Here is a 24,336-nt window from a genome sequence, read left to right on the forward strand (position 1 = left end):
AATCTCAGGATTTTTTTGCTGATATTCAACTTAATTTTTTCCAGTATTAATATCTTCCAATTATTTTTAGTTATGTCTCCTGGCCCCACTTTAAAAATGTTCTCTCTCTGTCTACAAGTGAAACTGCTTGTAATTGTTATTGACTTTTCTTTTAAGTAGAGAACAATTCTACCATCATTTTCTATGTTTGTTTTTATCATATTATTTAATTATACCATGTTCTTCATAAATTAAAACTTCTATATAAATGACTTAATAACATGTATGCTATTACAAGTTATTTTACACTGTACAGAATTTTAATACAGTATTTAATTCCTATTTTAGTCAAAATTCACATACTATGTGTCTTTATTTTCCACAGCTCCGACAGAAGCTTCATTGCATCCTCATCTAGGTATGTGCTAAAAGTGTTTACTATTATTGTCATAAACTTTAAATTACTAGTTTTTTATACATAAATAACCTGTAAAGTCATATAGAAATTGTTGCTTTGGGGAAATACAAATAAATATGAGACTTATTTAAAAGGGATCAAATTAAAACTAGTTCTGGTTGGTTTGCTTTTTACCGTGATTTTTTCATTCCCACTTGCTTATTGGCTCTGAGTTCTCACAGCATGAATACATAGTGTCTCATAACTCTCCTCTCTAATTATAGGCTAGAACATCAGTTTGTGATTTAGCCTGTAGTAAGAGATACTGCTCTCATGCACCATCCCTGGAGCAGCCCGATAGGAAGATTGTGCACCTGTTCTTCTTGCTGCTTCAGGGAGGGAGCAAACTACAAAAGATCTATAACGGAGGAATCGTACAACTCCTGATCTGCTGCATTAACTGTGTTGCTGGGTAAATTGAGGGAGGGGTAGTCAAAACTCCGTCCACTCCCACTCCTTCCAATCCATGTGGCATGAAACACTGGCACAAGGGATTAAGGGGCACATTAGCCTGCTTATTACTCTTGTATGTCAGCACAGGAGCAATAGGCCGCTGTCTGGCTTTATGTGCTATGAAAACAAATAGAAAAAGATTCAGTTATTCTGTGTTCTAGTTGAATTCCTGATCTGACTGAATATCATAACAGATTTTTTTGTGGCTAGTTTTGTGTGTTCTGTTTAACACAGTTCAGAGATGGTGTCACTCGGTGTAGGTACCTCTGAATATGGACACAGTTGAGGTTCTGGTCCATTGTTTGCAGTCCATTTTGCCTTATGTACCTGTGCTGGAGTGCCTACAATGCACTGAAAGAGCAGCTGTCAAGTCCTAAAATAGAGCTTAAAAAAGAGAGCCTATAAGGCTGTGTGTCCCAATGTTCAGTACTATCCAGTGATCAGACTTATTTGTTGCTGTCTTTAAAAAAATATTTTTGGATATGTCCACAGAGTCTAATTATGATCTCATTTACACAAATGTTAATCAGGAGTAATACCACTGAAGTGTTTGGAGTTATACTGATGTAAAACCATGTGAGGTCAGGATCAGGCTTATCATTTCCAAAATGTTTAAAATGTGGGAATGCACCAAAGGCTTTTCCATTATGTGTTTATCAGTTTGGGCCAGATTCTGATATCCTTGCTCCCGCTGAGTAGTACCTTACTCCATTGTGGTCTCATTCACTTCAGTGAGACTATTTGTGGAGTACTACACTATTCAGCATGACTAAGGTCAGATCGGCGGGTAGTGAGCGATCTATTGGGGATCGATTTATCGCGTCTAGTGTAGATGCGGTAAATCGATCCCCGATTGCTCTGCTGTCGACTCCGGAACTCCAGCAGGGTGAGAGGCGGAAGCGGAGTCGGCGGCCGTCGATCCCGTGCCGCGAGGACGTGAAGTAAGTGATTCTAAGTCGATCTAAGATGCGTCGACTTCAGCTACGCTATTCTCGTAGACCAGTGTAGACCAGACCTAAGGGTATCAAGGGTATTTGTCCATTTATGTCAGCATAACTTTTCCAAAATGACAAAGAGAAATGGTAAACATAAAGGCCGAAAACCACAGAAAGTTTGATTTGGGCAGAAATATACTGTATTTGGTCCACAAAGCAAATCTAGGGGGAAAAATGGTGTTCGATGCTTATAGAGCAATATGTAAAAAAAATTATCATTACTAACTATTAATATACTCCTAAGTATGGTCACAGGAGACTAAGAATCATGGGTTCTGATTCTGATCTTACTTACTCTGATGTAAGCTACCAGAGTCAAGTCCATGGACATTAGAGATGTAAAACACCTGTTAGATCATCTAGTCCATCTCTCTGTCAGTGCAGGAATTTTTCCAACTCTATTTAGAAACAAGAATCAATGTGAAGGGGAGTTTGTAGCACAGTCCCTTAAAACATTTGTTTTGAATCCTATGAAATCTGTTTGTTTATGTTACATCCAGAGTGAATGAATTGAGACCAGACCAGTACCATAAGAAACTTTTCCCCAGAAAACCTTGCATTACAATACTTATGTGCTTAAAGCTGATGTTTGCTTTGTTAGGTTTGTTGTTTTTACATTACAGTTTTGAAATACTTTTGCTCTAGGTAAGGCAACACATTGTCAGGATTGGTTAGCAAAATGGACCATTACACTGGAATTCTTTCCGACAGTGCTTTATTTTTTTTTTTAGCTGAAATGCATAGTGACAGCATTATCCTACGAGATGACTTTGACTCTTATCATCAGCTAGAATTGAATCCCAGTATGTGGTAAGTTTCAGGTCTCTCCTTCCCTTTACATTTGTTTTAGGAAGTGAATATGCTTCAATTATTATTATGGTTATGTATTTGTATTATGGAAGCATCTAGATGCCCCCAGTGACTTCAGTGGGACTACTCAAAGTATGCAAAATTAAATAAGTGTGTTGGTCTTTGCAGGATCACAACCTATATAAACTACACAGACAAAAGGTGAAATCCTAACCCCGTAGAAATCAATGGCAAATCAACATTGACTTCAACAGAGCCAGGATTTCACCCAAACGGTGGAAGAAAGGCTGTACAATCCCCATTATACGGATGTGGAACTCAGGCATTGAGAGATTAAGTGACTTACCAAGGACATCTGTGGCAGAGCTGTAAACTGAACCCTGCTCTCCTGAGTCATAGCCCAGTGCCTTAGCCACCAAATCATTCTTCCTTTGAGTGGTGTCACTGTATCCTTAGTAAATTTAAAGTTCAGTTTATATTTTGCGCGAAATCAAAAACATTATTTTAAACAGATGCAACATCATTACCCATAATGAACCAATTCCTTCTCCCACTGAAGTCAATGGGAGTTTTTCCTATTACCTTCAGTGGGACCAGAATTTGTCTCGATGGATATGCATAATGATTTGCAGTGTAGCTGTAGCCGTGTCGATCCCAGGATATTACAGAGACAAGGTGGGTGAGGTAATATCTTTTTTGGACCAACTTCTGAGGGAGTGGCTAAGTGTGTAACTTCTGTTGGTCCAGTAGAAGATATTAACTCACCCACCTTGTCTCTCTATACATAATGATGACATTTATGCGAAGATAAATGTGAGAGGATGACATTGAGATGATTCACACTGTAACTTCAAATGAGGTAAGTAATTATAACAATTGTATATCTACCTTATAACTGGGAACAAATCAGCAATTATTAATAAAGCTCTTTTTACAAGTGTATCCCAGAGATACTGCTACTGCACTTTGGCTCTTAAAGCCACAAGACTCCATTATAAATTCCCATTTTACAGTACACCATAGGCACTAACATGCAAATGTTCTTAAATTGCAAGATCACTCTTGACAAGGGCAAGTTACTGTATTGATATATAACAAAGCTATATATATTCATCTATATAAAATAGTCTTGTGTGTCCCTCATCCCCCAACCTCTAAAGGTAGAAACACAGCTTCACCAAGCCATTGTAATGTCACAGTTCTGTCAATAATGACTTGTTAAATGGATGTCTTTCATGTAATGTCACAAACCCGCTGTCCGGTAAATGGGTATTTATATGGAACCAGGAGAGGAACATTGGGAGAAGCATTACCACACTATCAGGGCCACACTATGCTACCAAAGGGAATCATGGCACTAGTACAACCCAGTAAACTATAATTCTCCTGGGTACCAGCTAATACCCTTTATTATTATCATATCAGTCTTAAGAGAAAGATTTTAAGTGTGAACATTGGCCAGCTATACCGGATTCAAGACAGGAGACACTGGATGTGGTTTAATTAGGCCACTACTTTATTATTAGATGTCTGCAACTACCTGGCAGATAAAAGTGTACAGTGCAGGTAACTCCATGATCATTTCAATAGCTGCCTGGGGGCTTCTGTCAGCCTCCCCCACTCTTTTCTGTCCTGGTCCCCAGCCAATCCACTGCTGGGATCTTGCCATCCCCCCTCAAATGAGGGTTAAAGTGGGCTATAAAGGGAGGGGGTGGGTTGGTTCCCAGCCATACCAGTCATAGGTGCCCCAACCCACCCACCCACTCCCATTCCGCTTCTTTAACAAACACCTCCTTTAAATCCTTTACCAAACCATTTATCTGATCACTGTAGCCCCTCCCTATGGAGTACCTGCATTGGACATCCACCACAAAGGGGCACCAGGAATTAGCTTGGCTACTTCCCCCACACAGCCCTTTATTTGGATGGGATTATTAATAATGGTCCCTGCCATTTGCTGCCTCATTCAATTAATACAACTCGCCTTATAGACAGAGAAAGTTTGGTGGGTTAACTTATTCTGTTCAATGAAACTCTTGACAAATGCAAAGCTTCTTCCATGCAATTCAAATTCTGCTTTTTATCTGATGAACAGTGATTGCTTTAGTTCTATTTGTGTTTATGGCTGGTTCTGAGGTATATTTTCCCTGCTGGAGATCTGACTTAGTTTTTCTTTTTTATTACAGTCTGCTATATGTTGTTTTCCTCCTGTGACATCTTTTAGAGTTTCACCTTTTTATGTATCCAGATTGTAGTTTATAAGAATTTCACAGATATTTGTCTGTTGCATATATTTTTTCTAATGCTATCTTTTTCTCCTTTTGTTACATTTTGTATGTTCTCCTTAAGAATTCTGGGCAGATGCGATGAGAATCTGGAATCTCAAAATATAAATATCTCATTTTTCATGGGATTGGATAGATCAAGGGCTTTATAATGGAATACAGAGTAGCAGGCAATGAAGATAATTTTAGTTTCAGTGTGTTAAATAGACTTAAAGGAAAGAAATGAGAGACGGCATTATTTCCACAACAGATGTTTCATCACTCACAGAGGGCCTAGCTACTGGGAGCCTCCATAACTTATTTATTCACTGGGCCCTATTCATAAGTCCATCCTTGCTTCTTAGAAGTCTCAACAGAGAGGCCATGGACTGAACTCCTGTCCCCTAGATTTGGTCCCTCTAATAACCTTGAGACATATTGGTGTGGCAATGTGAAGGGACTTTGCACTAGTGCCATACCTGCTATTTGGATAAAGGACTCTAGTCTTCACTGTGATGTCTATCCCCTATTATACATCTGTCCAATGGGGCGCTGATCCTCACAGGTCTTTTGGTACCTTTAGAAATAATAATAAGCCTGATACCTTTCAGCAACAATAAATTAAGTTAGAAAAAAATTAAGGGGAAAAGAATAATTCTTGTAAGGTATCCTGCACTTTGCTGCATAGAGGATTTCTCCAGAGACACTGCCTTCAGTGAAGACCTGCTTAAATCAGAAATCTCATTCTTCCTTGACTGTGTAGCTGGAGTTAAGTCAGGGATTACTAACTGTTTATGCCAACTACCCTAAAATCGCATTTTTCCCCTGGCAGCTGGTGAGATCCTCTCTTTACCACAAACAATTGCTGTAACTGCAACTGCAGTATTTCCCATCCCATTCTTTCCCTGATTTGCTCTGCTCAGAATGTAGTAGCAGCTGCCTTGCATGCAGCTCTAGTGGGGGCTGGTCACTAGGGGCTAGTGAGACTAAGCCCCACTAATAATTAGTTCTAGCCATTATTTGTGTAAAGATGAAAAGAGGTTTATCATGTTTTCTATTGTCTATTCTTCCCAATCCGTAAATAGCAATTTTGATTTGGTTGTGCTTGATGCTGCCCCAGCCATCCAGAGTACCTTCATGGCATGTACAACTGCAGCCAGGGATGCACAGTTCAAGTGCACCGACAGGCCATTTCATGGCTATATGTGTTTAATTTTCTGAGACCCTGTAGAGACTGAGCATGTCACTTCCTCACTTGTAGAAGCCTCACATGAAATAACTGTATTTTGTCCTGGAGCATTGTACTGATCTGGCTGTTACTGCCTATTGATTTATAACTCCTCACATGTGTTGCAAAAGGACAGTGCAACTAAGATAAATTTCTACTCACACACCAAGACTAAATAAGGGTCATTACAGCTAGTATTTGTGTACTCTTTATAGCAGTGATAATGACCCCATGGCACAACATTCCAACTTTCCCTGAGGAGAATGTTATAGCAAAGTGCTAAATAACCAGAACAGGCTACAAAATTAGAAAGCAGATCCAGAAAAAAAAATTGTTAACTTAAGAGCAATGCTTTAACTTCAGCGCAAGAAAACTGGAGAGAGGAAAAATCTCTAAGATCTATAAATTAGTCAAGAACACCTGTTGTCAGTGATCTATCCTGTGCTGTACAAAAGTTCTCATTCAAATAGTAGGCTGCTCAAGATAAGCAGCATACTCATGGGTATATTCAGTAAATTTAAAAAATGATTTAAAATAAAAGCTGCTACTGGCTTAAGTCCAGCAGCTCTCATTACCAGCATGAAACTGTGTTTCATCTCAAATCCCATCAACAGTCATAACAGCGATCACTTACCAAAAAAAAAACAAAAAAACCACCTCTTAGACGATGACATGAAGAAAAGCAGAGCATATGAAATCAATCACTAAGAAACAGACTCCAACTCTTATTCATAGCCTATGAGAAATGAAGTGTTCAGATATATAGTGATATTTTCAGTGGCGAAGAGGTGGGTGAAAGTTCTGTGGAAGGAGACAAAGGTCCTAAAATGATCTCCAAATTGCAGTAAAGCCAAGAATGAAACTTCACAAAGATTTATGTGGCTGTTTGAGATGTTTATCCCCGTTACATTTCTTGGATCATAGAAGGCATCAGGCAATATAATGTCAGCAATCTAGTGTATTCTAGATAGAAACAAGGTGCTGGTAGAAAACAAGATGACAAATGGGGACAAGGTAACAACAGATGTTTGTCTTTCAGCACAATGAGAAAAGAGTAGAAATGGACAGAGGTGGCATTTGTAGAGAGCAGAGGAAAGCAATGGGAGCTCTGCAGAAAGGACATCTAGATGAACATCTATCAATAGTGACACTAAGCAAAAGAAATGAAGAGAAAGTTGAATGAAGATGTAAGGCAAGAAAGTGGCAAAGACTATGCAAAGAGACACACCTAGCTAGGACAGTTAATACTGCTCTCCTGCAGTACAAATGGTATAAGGAATTAGCATTACTGTTTGCACAAAGAGGAAGTGAAGCGCAGCAAATTGAAGTGTTCTTATTTCTATACATGCAAGAGAATAATGATGATCTAGGGAAATACATATCAATTATTTTACTGTCCATATATTTCTGTCAAGCTACTGAGCAATTAACTCTGGAGCAATACATTTCAAATGGAACATGAAGATTTGAGATCAGGATTACTCATACTTCTTATGAGAAAATAATCCTAAAGAAGATGAATGATCAGATTATTAGAAGGACAGCTATCCAGAGCTCTTCACAATATATTTCATAGATGAGATTATGGAAGAAAAGTATCTGAGCAGCTGAACCACTTTATATTCATAGTATCTTAGAAATTAGAGAGAGAAAAGACCTGTTAGGTCATCTAGTTTATCCCCTTACTAGTGCATGAGTATTCCTTACACTATATTTATAGACAATGCTTCCCTACTGAGAGACAGCACATACATAAATAGTAAGGGTTCATGCAGGATCTGAGCTATGAAAAACAAAAATCTGGGGACAGAAAATAAAAATAATGCTTATAATCAAGCAGAACAATTATATCAGCAACATAGTTGAGCAAAAATGGAATCATACATCTACTTTGCTGAGGTTACATGAAGTCAATATAAAAGAACTTGAAATGATTTAGTTATTTAAAACAAGTTGTCTACAGAAGAACTTTGTGTCACAATATCTCTGTCAGTTTGTCAAAATTGTACGTAAATATATCTAGTACATGATCAGCAGTGACTGACTGAGTGATGGCTTTTCTTGATAATCTGGATGCAGTCAGAAACCAAGTGACTTTAACTGAGAAGGGTACTATTACTTTTCTCTTTTACAGTAAATCTCTTATGAGAATTTTGAAGTACTTCATTAATATTCATTACTTCTCAAGATAACCCTCCGAATCAGGTTAGTATAATCCCAGTCTTAGAAACATGTGAAACTGAGCCACAAGAGATGTTTAAGCCAAAATTTTCAGAAGTGTCTGCTAATTTGGGAGCTTAAACTTGAAACACTTAGAATCTGATTTTCAGAGATACTGAGCATCCATAGCTTTCACTGACTTCAAGTGGAGCTGTGGGTGCTTAGCACCCTGATAATGAGCCCCTCTATGTTTCAAATTGGACACCCAGAAATCAAGAAACTCAATATTAGTGGAAACTTGGGGAAAATGTTGGCTTTAGTGACTTAGAATCATAGAATCATAGAATCATAGAATATAAGGGTTGGAAGGGACCCCAGAAGGTCATCTAGTCCAACCCCCTGCTCGAAGCAGGACCAATTCCCAGTTAAATCATCCCAGCCAGGGCTTTGTCAAGCCTGACCTTAAAAACCTCTAAGGAAGGAGATTCTACCACCTCCCTAGGTAACGCATTCCAGTGTTTCACCACCCTCTTAGTGAAAAAGTTTTTCCTAATATCCAATCTAAACCTCCCCCACTGCAGCTTGAGACCATTACTCCTCGTTCTGTCATCTGATACCATTGAGAACAGTCTAGAGCCATCCTCTTTGGAACCCCCTTTCAGGTAGTTGAAAGCAGCTATCAAATCCCCCCTCATTCTTCTCTTCTGCAGGCTAAACAATCCCAGCTCCCTCAGCCTCTCCTCATAAGTCATGTGTTCCAGACCCCTAATCATTTTTGTTGCCCTTCGCTGGACTCTCTCCAATTTATCCACATCCTTCTTGAAGTGTGGGGCCCAAAACTGGACACAGTACTCCAGATGAGGCCTCACCAATGTCGAATAGAGGGGAACGATCACGTCCCTCGATCTGCTCGCTATGCCCCTACTTATACATCCCAAAATGCCATTGGCCTTCTTGGCAACAAGGGCACACTGCTGACTCATATCCAGCTTCTCGTCCACTGTCACCCCTAGGTCCTTTTCCGCAGAACTGCTGCCTAGCCATTCGGTCCCTAGTCTGTAGCTGTGCATTGGGTTCTTCCGTCCTAAGTGCAGGACCCTGCACTTATCCTTATTGAACCTCATCAGATTTCTTTTGGCCCAATCCTCCAATTTGTCTAGGTCCTTCTGTATCCTATCCCTCCCCTCCAGCGTATCTACCACTCCTCCCAGTTTAGTATCATCCGCAAATTTGCTGAGAGTGCAATCCACACCATCCTCCAGATCATTTATGAAGATATTGAACAAAACCGGCCCTAGGACCGACCCTTGGGGCACTCCACTTGATACCGGCTGCCAACTAGACATGGAGCCATTGATAACTACCCGTTGAGCCCGACAATCTAGCCAGCTTTCTACCCACCTTGTAGTGCATTCATCCAGCCCATACTTCCTTAACTTGCTGACAAGAATACTGTGGGAGACCGTGTCAAAAGCTTTGGTAAAGTCAAGAAACAATACATCCACTGCTTTCCCTTCATCCACAGAACCAGTAATCTCATCATAAAAGGCGATTAGATTAGTCAGGCATGACCTTCCCTTGGTGAATCCATGCTGGCTGTTCCTGATCACTTTCCTCTCATGCAAGTGCTTCAGGATTGATTCTTTGAGGACCTGCTCCATGATTTTTCCAGGGACTGAAGTGAGGCTGACTGGCCTGTAGTTCCCAGGATCCTCCTTCTTCCCTTTTTTAAAGATTGGCACTACATTAGCCTTTTTCCAGTCATCCGGGACTTCCCCGGTTCGCCACGAGTTTTCAAAGATAATGGCCAATGGCTCTGCAATCACAGCCGCCAGTTCCTTCAGCACTCTCGGATGCAACTCGTCCGGTCCCATGGACTTGTGCACGTCTAGCTTTTCTAAATAGTCCCTAACCACCTCTATCTCCACAGAGGGCTGGCCATCTCTTCCCCATTTTGTGATGCCCAGCGTAGCAGTCTGGGAGCTGACCTTGTTAGTGAAAACAGAGGCAAAAAAAGCATTGAGTACATTAGCTTTTTCCACATCCTCTGTCACTAGTTTGCCTCCCTCATTCAGTAAGGGGCCCACACATTCCTTGGCTTTCTTCTTGTTGCCAACATACCTGAAGAAACCCTTCTTGTTACTCTTGACATCTCTGGCTAGCTGCAGCTCCAGGTGCGATTTGGCCCTCCTGATAACATTCCTACATGCCCGAGCAATATTTTTATACTCTTCCCTGGTCATATGTCCAACCTTCCACTTCTTGTAAGCTTCTTTTTTATGTTTAAGATCCGCTAAGATTTCACCATTAAGCCAAGCTGGTCGCCTGCCATATTTACTATTCTTTCGACTCATCGGGATGGTTTGTCCCTGTAACCTCAACAGGGATTCCTTGAAATACAGCCAGCTCTCCTGGACTCCTTTCCCCTTCAAGTTAGTCCCCCAGGGGATCCTGGCCATCCGTTCCCTGAGGGAGTCGAAGTCTGCTTTCCTGAAGTCCAGGGTCCGTATCGTGCTGCTTACCTTTCTTCCCTGTGTCAGGACTTACCCAAGGTCATACAACAGTGAAGAGTAAGGAAAACGTATCAGGATTCCTGACTCTCAGTCTGGCTTCTGTTAATTTCCTGAATATACTGATAGCTTCTGGATTGTCTTATTTTTATTATGGAATGGAATAATGAAATTCACAAATAAAGAAAGCAGTTTGATCTGTGTATTTTCTGGACACTAATGTGCTATTATTATAGATACGATACCACTCTGAGCTGGTCAGAAATGTTCAAAAGTCCCCTGAAATTGATTTTTTCTTATTCCTATCTTTTATGCATGCTGAAATCCATAGACACGATACATTCTTTTTCAGAAGAATCACTGGAAACACACAAAACAAATATTCTCTACCTTCCCTTCCTATGCCTTTCTCCTGATAATACTCTGACTTCCCCTCATACACACCTTACCTTTATTGTAAAGAAAAATAAAATTATGGGCCACATTCAGCCCTGGTTTAAGTGGACAGAAATCATAATGAAGTCAATAGGAGGTGCACCAGCTTACATAACTATTCTTTCATAATGATTTACTAAGCTGCAGCAATATTAATTGCTAAGAGTACCTTAATGTGATTGTATAGAGGAAAAACTACTTTCTGGTATAATATCTTATTCTGTTTTGGAAAACAGAACTGAACCTGACCTTAAGGAGAGACTCCTGTAATAGATTTTGGTGAAAGAAAGCCATCCCTACAATGAATTGACCCAGGGCCAAATCTGAAGAGACTGAGAATAACAAATCCAATCAATAATTCACCACATCTAGAAAAAGCATCTGAAAATCTTACATCAATCACTCAGTACATCTTAACGCTCATAAATCTGCAGGGCATTGTGTTCTCACAAAGTTGTTCTGTTCTGCAGAAAGTCAGCTACAATAAAGAACCTTATTTCAGTTACCTCAGGAGAGTTCTCATGGGAAGCCAGAAGAACTGGTAAATGAGAATGCGCAGCTGCATGAAACACTAACCACCAATTCACCAGGACTCAGAACTATCTTCATGTGGATGAACGAGCATTTATATATTGTGACAAAGGTCTGTCCTTGCCTCCGTGGGTCCCACATTTCCTGGCGGATTTCGCTAGCCTCAGAGGCTCACTGTGACCCTCCAGGTAGCCCTTCTCTCTCTAGAGACAAGGGTCACAGTCTACTGACCCATTTTCATCATAAGCCGGTGAGGAGAAGCTATCCTCCCTTGCACAGTCTCTGTTGTCTCCCAGTCTCAGTGATTAATCATGGGGGCAAAAAGGGGTGGAGAGCCCATGCTCTCCCTCTACTCTGGGCTCCAGCCCCGGGACCCTAATAGTATCTGCTATGGTAGCTGACCTTTTAGAAACATGACACATACAATTCCCTAGGCTAATTCCCCCACAGCAGCCCCCACTTCCTCAAACTCCACTTCACCTTTACCTCAGGGCCTCCTTCCTTGTGCCTGATATGGTGTGTACTGCTCAGTCTCTCCAACAGCACAACTTCCTCCCACAGCTCCTGACATGCACTCCCACCTGACTAACTGGGAGGCTTTTAACTAGTTTCAGCCAGCCCCTGATTAGCTTCAGGTGTCCCAATCAACCTAGCATCCTCCCTGCCTTCTAGAAAGTACTTAATTGGCCCCAGGTGTCTTAATTGACCTGGAGCAGCTGCCATTTAACTTATCCTGGTACCAGGGATTTGTTTAGCCTGGAGCTAATATATCTATCTCCCACCAGTTTTCTATAGCCATCTGGCCTTGCCCCGTCACTATGTATATATCCAATATCTGACTATTGGAAGTGAAGTGAATCCATCTGGATAGCTCATTTTCACTGGCCCATAACTCAGAACAGACAGCCATTTGAATGTCTTAACTACTGTGCCATAAACAGCTCCATGTGGTACTCATGGACAGTCTTTTTGCTGACTATGCTTATGGCCATCTGTTGGGACAGCATTATGGCTGCTCAAAAGTTGATCCAGGCTGAAGCACTTGCAGTAATGGTGCATAAGTTGAACATTATGAGAAATTATCAGTCTATGCAAAATGAGTCGGGAAGGAGAATTGTACCATGATGACCATAGGATACTGACATCAAGAAAAGAAAATAGTGGATGCCATGACAGAGTTGCATTGGTTCTAAAGCCGAAGGTAAGCCAGCCTTTTATGGCATTTAACCCATTATCTCCTCATATGCTGAAGGCAAGATTCAGTATCAAATCCAGTGCAGCTACAATAGTACAAGTATATGTGCAGTCCTCAGCAAATCTCTGGTGAAAGAAGAAATGAATGTTGACGAGACATGGAATAGTATATAAAATGGGATTATGAGAGTGACTGAACAAGTATTGGACTACAAGCCCAAAACAAAGAAACCAAGTTGGATAGTGGTTGAAGTGCTGCAGTTGAGTGACAAGCGTAGGACAATAAAGGAGAATAGGAGGGTGTAAGTCTAAGAGATGAGTACAAAAGGCTGAACAAAGAGATAAAACAGAAAGCAGAGACAAACACCTGGATATGCGAAGCAGAAAACTGTGTGAGGAGAAATACAACACAATTGTATCACAAGTTAAGAGAACTGAATGAGACATATGAGTTGAAGATGTCAGCAGTGAAAGATAATCACGGACAAGTAATTGAGGATGAACAAGCAAAGAATAAGCAATGGAAAGAATATTTTGAACAGCTGTACAATGTGCAAAACCAGAGTAGATTGAAGTGGTCCTGGAGAAACTTCCCCAGCACAAATGAGAGACAGCAGATATCAAAATTCTTAGAAGAAATAAAGATCCTGATAGAAAGTTTGAAAAAGAAAAAGGTACTGGGAATTGACAACGACAGAGCTGCTGCAAGCAGGTGAGGAACACATGGTAAAGGTGATGCACAAGCTGTCCATTAAGATTTACAAACAAGAGCAAATGCTGAATGAATCGGGGAAAGTTATAATAGAACCAGTCTATAAAAAAGGAGATAAAAGTGAATGCAAGAACTACAAAGGAATCAGATTACTGAGTGTGCTGGGCGAAGCATTCACCAAGACATTGCTGAGGAGAATGAAGAGATATGTAGATGTGGCACTTACACAGGAACAGGCAGGATATAGACCAGGATGAAGTACAACAGATCAGTAATTCATGATTATACAGATACCAGAGAAGTACACAGAACACAAATGAACCTGTTGTAACTATTTTATGGACTTCAAGATGGCTTTCAATAGCATTTGTCAGAAAGAGCTGTAGCAAGTTGTAAGAATGTATGAGATGCCCAAAAAACTGATCAAGCTGACAGAAAACATCTACAACAAGACAGTGTGTAAGGTGAGAGTACACAAGAAACTGATGGAATGTTTCAGGATGACCATAGGAGTTAGACAAGGATGCATGCTATCACCAGATTTGTTTAACTGAGTACTGGAAGCAGTAATGGCTGTAGCATTGAGAGATGAAACAGGAGGAGTCATATTACGTGATAGGACAGTGCATAACTTTAGATTTGCAGGTGATATTGACCTCACTGCATTGACCAAGGAGGATTTACAGAGAATAAATGACAAGGTAGATCAGGAAAGCATAAAATTTGGATTGAAGATAAAAAGAGAAAAGACAAAAAATATGACAATTGGAAGACAAGAGAAAGAGGTAAAGATCAAACTCTGATACGAAGAACTAGAACCTGGCAGAAGAGAATACTTGAGAGTTTAAAGACTACAAAAATTAAAAATGAAGAGAGAAAAAATGGCTAGGGCAAGAAATAAAGCTGTTACAGAAGAATCGAGAAAGATGACGGCAAAGGTTTGGACACATGTCAAGAATGGACCCAGAAAGGATACCATACATGGTGATATGGGGAAAGGCCAAGGATGTTTTGAATAGACATGGTGAAGAATGACATAAAACAAAAAGATTTAAAGATAAAAGAAGCTATGAAGCTGGTATATGATAAAGTGGTGGAAAGATTTCATTCGGCCCCTTCTGTGCTGTTAAGCTGACAGACAGGAATCAAAGAAGAAGAAAAAGATGACAAGTTGATCAGATGATTTTGCAATGTCATAGGCCCCAGTAACTGTGGTTCCATCACTTGAGCAGGAATATATTATTACTACTTTATTGATTTGTTTATGCTAGCACTCAGAATGTGTTAAAGGCTTTTCAGACATTCAAAAAATGGACAGCCCAGCTCTGAGGAGTTCATATAAAATCTTAGAGGAGACTAAGGAAAGACAGGCAAGTAACATAAGCTAGGAGAAGGGGGTAAACAAATAGGGATTTTTATACAAATCAGTTATGAGCTCTGTAGAAGTCCATCTTTTGTGCCAGCAGTGAATCACTGGCATCTCATGTCTCCTTACCTTTCATCTGATCTCATGAAGGATACACCATCAAAAGAATAAATGAAAAGTGGAAGTAAAGAAAAAAAGCCCTAAACAGACTGAACTACAACAGAACGTGGGGAAACCATTTGCATATCATTCTTAATGTCATGGAAATGTCCAAGTCTCAGGCAGTCTATGTGAGAGAAGCCTATGGGATCAGTCAATGGACAAGCTTAACTATAGCATAGTAAATCTAATAGAATCAAAGACCAATTTGTATATCTGCCCTAAAGCATAGGCTAAACCAGCAAAGGGGAGCAATAGCCAACTCAGTTGGATACACAGTGCTATGTCACAATATACAGAAGGCAAAAGTTACTGTGAACAGTAGCTCATGCTCTTCTGTAAATAAGAGATACCGTTTATGTAAATCTGTAGGTATGACCACCATGACCAAGAGACTAAAAATGCCAGTTATCAGAGTGCAAACTGGTATCAACAAGAAATAAATGGGATGGAACAAATTCATCCTTTGCTCCAATAGAATTATGTCAGGAATGAATGCGAACCTAAGTGTTTGATGTAGAAGGTCTAGTTTCTGTTGGATATTGACATTGCTATCCTTTGGCTAATTGTTCTCTACAGTCAGTATTCTGTCATCAGTGTGAGCCAAATCCTATATGTCATCCCAATCAGCTGATGACTCTGATTGTATATCATAGAATCTTAGAGTTACAGCCATAAGGGATCACCAGATCATCTAGTCTGACCTCCTGTATATTTCAGGCAACCAGCAACACCCAGCCACGCACACCAAAATTAGACCAAAGTATTATAATCCTGAGGAAACTAAGATGTTGTGTGCCACAAGCAGAGAATTGGAGGGGGCAAGATGCACCAATGCCAAAGGCCCCTGCAATGACAGGGAATTTATTAATTTGAGATATACCCAGATGAGCCCAGCAAGCAACCCGTCTCCCATGCTGCAGAGGGATGTGAAAAATTCTCAAGGTCACTGCCAAGCTGATCTGGGAAAAATATATTTATGCACCCATGAGTTTTATAAGGGAGATTTTATAAGAGGGAGATAAAACTTTGAACTCTTAGTCATCCTTTGGGGAGACTTTTTATTTTCAATGTTTAATTCAACTTTGATTGTGCAGCTTTTCAGCTCTTAGACTCCAGTAAAAATACACATTGATAATGGAAGGCAGCTGAAGCATTAGTCAAACCTTGAAGCATCATTTTGAATTGCCAATTACCAAACGGCATAGTGAAGGATGTCTTTGGATAGTCTGTGAGTTCTACTGGAACTTGATAGTATCCTCTCTTTAGATCCAATACAGAAAACCATTTAGATCCTGCTAATAAGGCAAAGGTTTCTTCTATCCTGGATAATGGATAGGAATCCTTTCGGGTAATGCTGCTCAGTTTTCAATAATCCACCACCATCCTGAGAGCTCCAGTCTTCTTACACATCAGCACCACAGGTAATGCAAATGGACTATGTTTCCTCATCCTCTCCAAGGGCCATCAACTCGCATAGATTTTCAAAATCTGAAGGCAAAACCCTTCCAGTTCTTCCTTTAAGAGGCACATTATTTGTGAGCTCAATCGATATGTCACTTCTGAAACTCTTCCAAAGTCTAGATCATGAACAGCAAAAGCTTTATAAGCTTCCTTACTGACAGTCTCAGCAATCCTTTCCCTCTCAGCAGCACTGAGAGGGGATCCTTCAAAGTCCAGTGTAATATGACACTGTCCCTCTCTTCAGTTGCAACTGCTGAAACCTGGGTTGGTACTGGTTTTATCCACTCAACTGCTTACCCCTTCGCAATGACAATGTGAGGTTTCAATATGACGTCCTTCCTTGTTAAGTTCTTGACTTGTACCCCTATTCTCATACTGGAGCCAGTGACTTTAACAAATTGAGACAGAACTGCTAGCCCACCAGGTCCAACTGCAATACCTGGATCTTCCAGCATTACAACAGTTTCCAATTCATTCACAGCAAATTTCAGAATTCTGGGCACTGTTTTGGATGTGCCAGGTGGAATTGTCACTGATTTTCTTCCTCTCAGGACCACTTTAGCCCCTTCTATCTGAAGTATATTGCCAATAGACTGTAACTTTTGATAAGACGAATACTCATAATAGAAAGTTTCACATATGCAGGTCACTTGAAAAGCAGTATCTATTAGGCAGGTACTCTTTACCCCATCTAGGTAAACATAGCCATGACAAGCAGGTCCCACTAACTGCTGGATGGCCTCACTCACACTCATTTGGGTAGCATCTGTTTCCTGAACCCATTGACTAGCAGCTTTGCTCTGAGAGTTGTTAGTTTCTTTTCTTCCTGGCTCAAACTTGCTCTGAGGTCTACCCATCAGTTGCTGATGTACTAGATTGGGATTAGGCAAATTCTCACAGTTGTTCTGAAAATGTGCCCACAGTTAAAAACGTAAAGGTTTTCTTCTGTTAAATCTTGGTATTGCTTGTTTATTACATTGTTTGGGTCTTTGATGAGTGAATAGTGTATTTGAAGCAGATATTTCAGAACTTGGCTGGGTCATCTGCAGTCCCACCAACCAGCACTCATCCTGCAAATATTTTTCCTTCCAATCTATTGCAGAGGCTTCTTCATGGGCACTGGAAGTATTTTCAGATGCCGTTATCAACTGAAAACTACTCCCACGCAATGGCATTCCTTTTTCTTTTAGTTCTTGTCAAAGTTTTCTCTTTGTTTATGAGAGTGCTCACTTTCAGTGGATCTCACCTCAAAAAGGAATGCGGCATAAGAGATGCTCCTTTTATTACCACTACAGTTAATCCCTTTTATTAAGAGTGTATTTAATAAAGATTAATTAATGAACAGAACAGGCAATCATCAAGTGATCCATTCCTGTTGTCCAATACTCGCTTCTGGCAATCAACGAGTAGGGACCAGAGCATGGGTTTGCATCCCTATCTTTGCTGATAACCATTGATGGACCTATCCTCCAGGAACTTATCTAGTTCTTTTTTTAACCCAGTTCTAGTTCTGACATTCACAACATCCCCTGCCACGAGTTTCACCGATTGACTGTATGCATAGTGTGAAGAAGTATTTCCTTTTGTTTGTTTTAAACCTGGTGTCTATTAGTTTTCCTGGGTGACCGCTGGTGCTTGTGTTATGTGAAGGAATAAATATCCAGTGGGTATAGAAAATAAACTATAAGTTATACAACAATCCTACAATTGGCTCTGAGCAGGTGACCATAGATCACAGACACTTATTCACTTCCTTATTCACTTTCGCCACACTAGTCATGATTTTATAGACCTCTATCATATTCCCTTTTAGTCATCTCTTTTCCAAGCTGAAAAGTCCCAATCTTTTTAATCTCTCCTCATACAGAAACTGTTCCATACCCTTATTCATTGTTGTTGCCCTTCTCTCTACCTTTTACAATTCTAATTTATCTTTTTTGAGATGGGGTGACCAGAACTGCACCCAGAATTCAAGCTGTGGGCATATCAGAGATTTATATACTGGCATTATGATATTTTCTTTCTGATTATCTATCCCTTTCCTAATGATTCCCAACATTCTGTTAGCTGTTTTGAGTGACACTGCACATTGAGCAGATGTTTTCAGATAACTATCCACAATGACTCCAAGATCTCGTTCTTGAATGGTAACAGCAAAGTTAGACCCCATCATTTTGTATGTATAGTTGCTATTGTGTTTTCCAATGTACATTACTTTGAAATTACCAAAATGGAATTTCATCTGCCATTTTGTCACCCAATCACCTAGTTTAGTGGGATTCCTTTGTAACATTTCACAGTCAACCTTGGGCTTAACTATCTTGAATAATTTTGTATCATCTGCAAATGCCATCTCATTACTTACCCCTTTTTTCAGATAATTTATGAATATGTTGAACAGCACATGTCACCGTACAGATCCCTGGGGGATACCACGATCTACCTCTTTGCAATCTGAAAACTGACTATTTATTTCTACCTTTTGTTTTCTGTTTTTTAACCAGTTACTGATCCATGAAAGGACCTTTCCTCTTATCCCATGACTGGTTAGTTTGCTTAAGAGCCTTTGGTGAGGACTTAAAGGCTTTCTGAAAGTCCAAATACACTATATCCACTGGATCACCCTTCTCCACATGTTTGTTGACCCCCCTCAAAGAATTCTAATAGATTGGTGAGGCATGATTTTTCTTTGCACAAGCCATGTTGACTCTTGCCCAACAAATCATATTCATCTATGTATCTGATAATTCTGTTCTTTACTATAGTTTCAATCAATTTGCCTGGTCCTGAATTTAGGCTTATCGGCCCGTAATTGCCAGGGTTGCCTCTGGAGCCTTTTTTTTAAAATGAGTAAAAGCACATAAAATGAGTAACAGCGTATTGTTAGCAGGAATATGGATTATTTAAATAAGATCTATTATAGTCTATGACTAAATGAGTCCAGTGTTACAAAACTACTCCAGGAAACATGTTTAAAATGGTCCATAGGTAGTATGCTGATGTTTGAAATATATGCAAAAAGAAAAGGAGTACTTGTGGCACCTTAGAGACTAACCAATTTATTTGAGCATGAGCTTTCGTGAGCTACAGCTCACTTCATCGGATGCATACCGTGGAAACTGCAGCAGACTTTATATACACACAGAGAATATGAAACAATACCTCCTCCCACCCCACTGTCCTGCTGGTAATAGCTTATTATAATAATAGCTTATAATAATTAATATAATTAATAGCTTATAAGCTATTACCAGCAGGACAGTGGGGTGGGAGGAGGTATTGTTTCATATTCTCTGTGTGTATATAAAGTCTGCTGCAGTTTCCACGGTATGCATCCGACGAAGTGAGCTGTAGCTCACGAAAGCTCATGCTCAAATAAATTGGTTAGTCTCTAAGGTGCCACAAGTACTCCTTTTCTTTTTGCGAATACAGATTAACACGGCCGTTACTCTGAAATTTGAAATATATGTGACCTTAGTTGTTGTTTCCTTTTGTCACGTTGTTTATTATGACCAAGACAATTTCCTAGAAACACCATAAATAAGCCCCACGCTTTTAGTCTTCGAAAAATGCTACATAATAGCTGAAAAAATTGTTTTCTGTTAAAGATAATGTTTCATTCAACTCAACTGTTTTGGTTCACCCACAAACTGTTTTTGGTCAACCTGAAATTACTTTTTTTACAATTTTTCAGTTTGGCAAGCAAAGCAAAAAATCTGTTAGCTCTAGACCTAAGTGGTATCAGTATCCACATAATATTTAATAACTCACAGTGAGACCACCTGACATACACAGCCTATCCAATTTTAACAGTTCCTCATTGGTTTGTTCTGCAATGGAAATAAATTGTTGATTGTATGGTGTTGGGTTTGTATATAGTTTATTAAGTGAGTTGTAAAGATTATGAAAGGAATATAGCCCCAGAGAAAATGAAGTTGGAAAACCATAATTAGGGGCACATTTGAAAATAAAGTAGGGGCACTTCTTTCAAATCTGTCAGAGCTTTTTTTGATGGACAGTAGTGGGGTGGGGAAGTAAACGTTTTTCTGAAATTTAGGTTTTGTCACTCTAAATAGAGACATCTGTCACGTATGATTGTCCTTTAAATTCAGTGTTGGGATAACTAAATCGTCCCATTTGTCTGAGTGTCAAAATCAAACCTTCTTCTTTTAGCAGTTTAGCAGGTTTTTACAGCTCCAGATGTATGATTTATAATTTTCAGCTTGATGTGTTCTGGTTTTCCTGCAGGTTTGAATGTAGTAACTGTGAGGTTGGAGAGCAGTGCGGTGTAATTATGCATGGCAATGCTGTCACTTTCTGTGAGCCATATGGTCCAAGAGAACTGGTAAGTGGATGTTTGCTAATTTGCATGGGTCATGGGACTTCAGGTTTTGAATTCAGACCTCATCAACCACAGTGATGCTGGGTGTGCTTTGAAAGCTTGGTGTTCAGCAAAGAGATTCTCAAGCAGTTCAATAATGCATAGGATAGTAAAGTTAAATGTTTAAAACTCCTCACATTTTTTCTAAATATTTTTCTTGCTTTTTGCACATGGCCAGGAAACCTTTTGAATAAACTTTCATGAAAGTTATTTAAATGTTTAGAAAAGGCTGGGAGGCCAGAATATAAAACCAAATTTGGGGCCTGAGATGCTTTCTTCATTTTAGACAAACAAAATAAAGTCTCAGTTTTTCCTCTCTTATTTTATTTGGCTGTGTCTTATTTTCTTTATAGTAAAAAAAAATTAATTTGTTTGTGTAAAATATCACTGGGGAATAATGCACTCTGTGGCTTTAAAGCAGTCACATGCAGCCTGGATTAATTACCTGCCAGTTCCGTAGAAGTCTCTGCCAAAATCAGTGGTGAGGTAAATGAGGTCACAGTTTCAGGATAACTGCACCGATATCTGCCACCTCTCTGGTCCGCTCCAGGACTGTCCAGCCAGGTCTCTGGTTTCCAGCTATCACCTGCCTCTGGGCAGGGACCCCTCTTCTGACTGGGGATTTCAAGGTTGCACAACTCCCTGCCTGCCAGTGTGATATCCCCAGCAAGCCAGTCTGCCTAAAGGTCAGTGCCTGTGTGTTGCTTTCTCTCCAAAGGCTATGAACAGTGTATTGCCAGCAATTCCAAGTTACCACACAGCTCTTTCTAAGTAAGCACATTTATTCTTAAGGTAAAAGCAGAGAAAACTTATTGAAACATTGAAAAGGTTTAAACACACACTAAACATACCAGGACTCATCCTTCAGTCATACAGGGCCCCAGTAAGCCAAAGTCTTTCCAACCCTTTCACAAAACTTGGGGCCCCCCTTGGACAGAAGATCCTATCGATCTGCTTGATCAGAAAGGCCATGAGTCAGTTCCAGCTCATCCTTTTATACCACAAGCCCTTTCTTTGTTTCTTAGTCTCTGGAAAACCCAGTTTTAACCAGAACCAGTACATGCAAACCACCCCAGTTGGTGTGACATCTCTGGAGTTGTTTAGTCTCAGTGACTCACCTTAATCCCCTCCCCCTCCCTATTTTTAGTTCCTGTAGGAGCTATGGTAACCCTCCCCCATGGAGTAGAACATAATCATATGTAAACCATTTATAAATTTAATACAGTGGTCCTCAAAGATACTGCATGGGATTGCAGTATCTGTCACCATAAATATTACACACTGGGTGTAAATTGGGTGTAAAATAGATGTTAGTATCAAAGTAGTGTGATTTGCATTAATTTGGGATCCAGTGGGTATGGAAAACAAAGTATAAGTTATACAACAATCCTACAATTGGCTCTGAGCAGGTGACCACAGATGCATGTGCAAAAGAGGCGGGATGCTTTCTGTGAGGAATTTGGTAGTCAGAAATCCAACCCAAAATGTAGGCAATTTTAAAATAATCTTAATGATTTTTAAGATTTTCTTGTTTGGGGAGTGGTGGTCTTGTGATTTTTGAAGACAGGGAGTTTTGGTAATATTATATCTTACACAGTACTCCTGAAACCAAATTTAGCCCTGGCCTAAGCAGGCACAACTCCCCTTGAATCACTTGTGGCCATTTATACCAGGACACTGACAAAATACCATATGGGTGTAAACTACATTCATTTTACAAAACCACTAAATGACACATTGGTGACAGTAATAGAACCTTGCCGAATATGCACACATTTGAATAGCATGTATCTGTTACCATTTATATGCATGCTAAATTTGATCATATTAATATGTGCTTTTAATGTTTGCATTGCCTTGTGGTATTTGACAAACACAATACAAATGCATGTGTTATGGTGACGGGCGAACTCATTTAAAAATATTTCACAAATTTCATGGATATAATGGAACCTCACTGTTTCTCATTTCACTTATACCCAAACCTTGTGAAAGAATTCTGCCATTGATCCTGAACTGCCTCTGTCTACTATTTTAAATGTTATTTGCATGTACTGTGTCTCGTTTAATGCCTTGATATACTTGTGAAGAAAGAGATTCCATTTTGTGTCCATGCAAAAATTGAAGTCACATGTTTGGGATACTTTTTCCACATTTTGTCACTCATTGCTGTTTAGGATGCTTGAAATTCAGCCCACAGATGCCGTGCTTTTCATTATAATTAATTTATTGTGGTCCACTAAATATGTATAATTTAGAGTACCCTCTGCAATTATAAATTTGGGTTTAAAAACCTGGACTGTAATTTGCTAAAGTGGTCACATGACCTGGTGGTTAACTGGCACTACCATACCATACCCTTTGAAACTGAAAATATTGATCATTATGCCTAACGGATGTGAATAAATCAAAATCTTACAAGTCTTCATTCTAGCATAATAATTACTGCACCTTATAAAAGCATTTCTATACCTCACCATCCCTGGGAGAAAGGTAAATGTTATCCCATTTTACATAGAGGGAAACTGAGCTACAAAGAGGTTAAATGACTTATCCAAGGTCACTGAGAGAGTCGTGCTAGAGCCAAGACTAGAACCAATTTGTTACTCGTTCCCCGTCCAGTGCCTAGGTCACCGGACAGAGCATCTCTGTCGCACAGATGATGAATTTTAATACTCATTATGTAATATTTTATTTTTCCTCCAACTCTTTCTTCTATTTTTTTTTATTCCATCCCCCTGCTACTACCTGACTCTCACTTACCTTCCTCGGTAACTTCCAGCAAGCATGATTCCAGTTTCCTTCCTTAGTATCCTCCTTCCCAGCTCTGACACCACAGAGCCTTACACCTGTGTCCCTGTTCCCATTCCTACCCTTAGCCAAACATGATTCCAACTTCCTTACCCCCATTCCCTGTTCCCATTTCCCCCTTTAGCAAAACATGATTCCAATTTTCTTACCCCCATTCCCTGTTCCCATTTCCCTTACCCCCATGCCCACGCCCACCCCCACCCACTCACTTCCTCATTGACTACAGATTATATAGTAAAACTTGAGTTCCGCTTAGCTATACCTTAACCAGTCATTTTCCTGAAATTTAACTAACCAATCCTAACATATTGTAACATGATTATGTAACCAATTATATCCCACCACCTTAATTAGTTTACACCCAGCAAAATTAATTATACAGCAGACAGGAACAATCACAGAACCAGACAGAGATTATACAGACAAA

General features: G+C 39.8%; 1 protein-coding gene across 2 annotated transcripts in view; it reads left to right on the forward strand.

Annotated features, from left to right (window-relative positions):
• The window catches only part of RELN (reelin), a 468,214-nt gene that overhangs the window by 204,778 nt on the left and 239,100 nt on the right, over positions 1 to 24,336 (forward strand). For both annotated transcript variants that reach the window (XM_048836399.2, XM_048836401.2), the window contains exons 5-7: positions 365 to 397; positions 2,616 to 2,694; positions 20,966 to 21,062. In XM_048836399.2, coding sequence (XP_048692356.2) covers positions 365 to 397; positions 2,616 to 2,694; positions 20,966 to 21,062 — 209 coding nt within the window. The remainder of the gene's footprint in view (positions 1 to 364; positions 398 to 2,615; positions 2,695 to 20,965; positions 21,063 to 24,336) is intronic.

This window comes from Caretta caretta, chromosome 1, assembly GCF_965140235.1.
Source record: "Caretta caretta isolate rCarCar2 chromosome 1, rCarCar1.hap1, whole genome shotgun sequence".
NCBI lineage: Eukaryota > Metazoa > Chordata > Testudines > Cheloniidae > Caretta > Caretta caretta.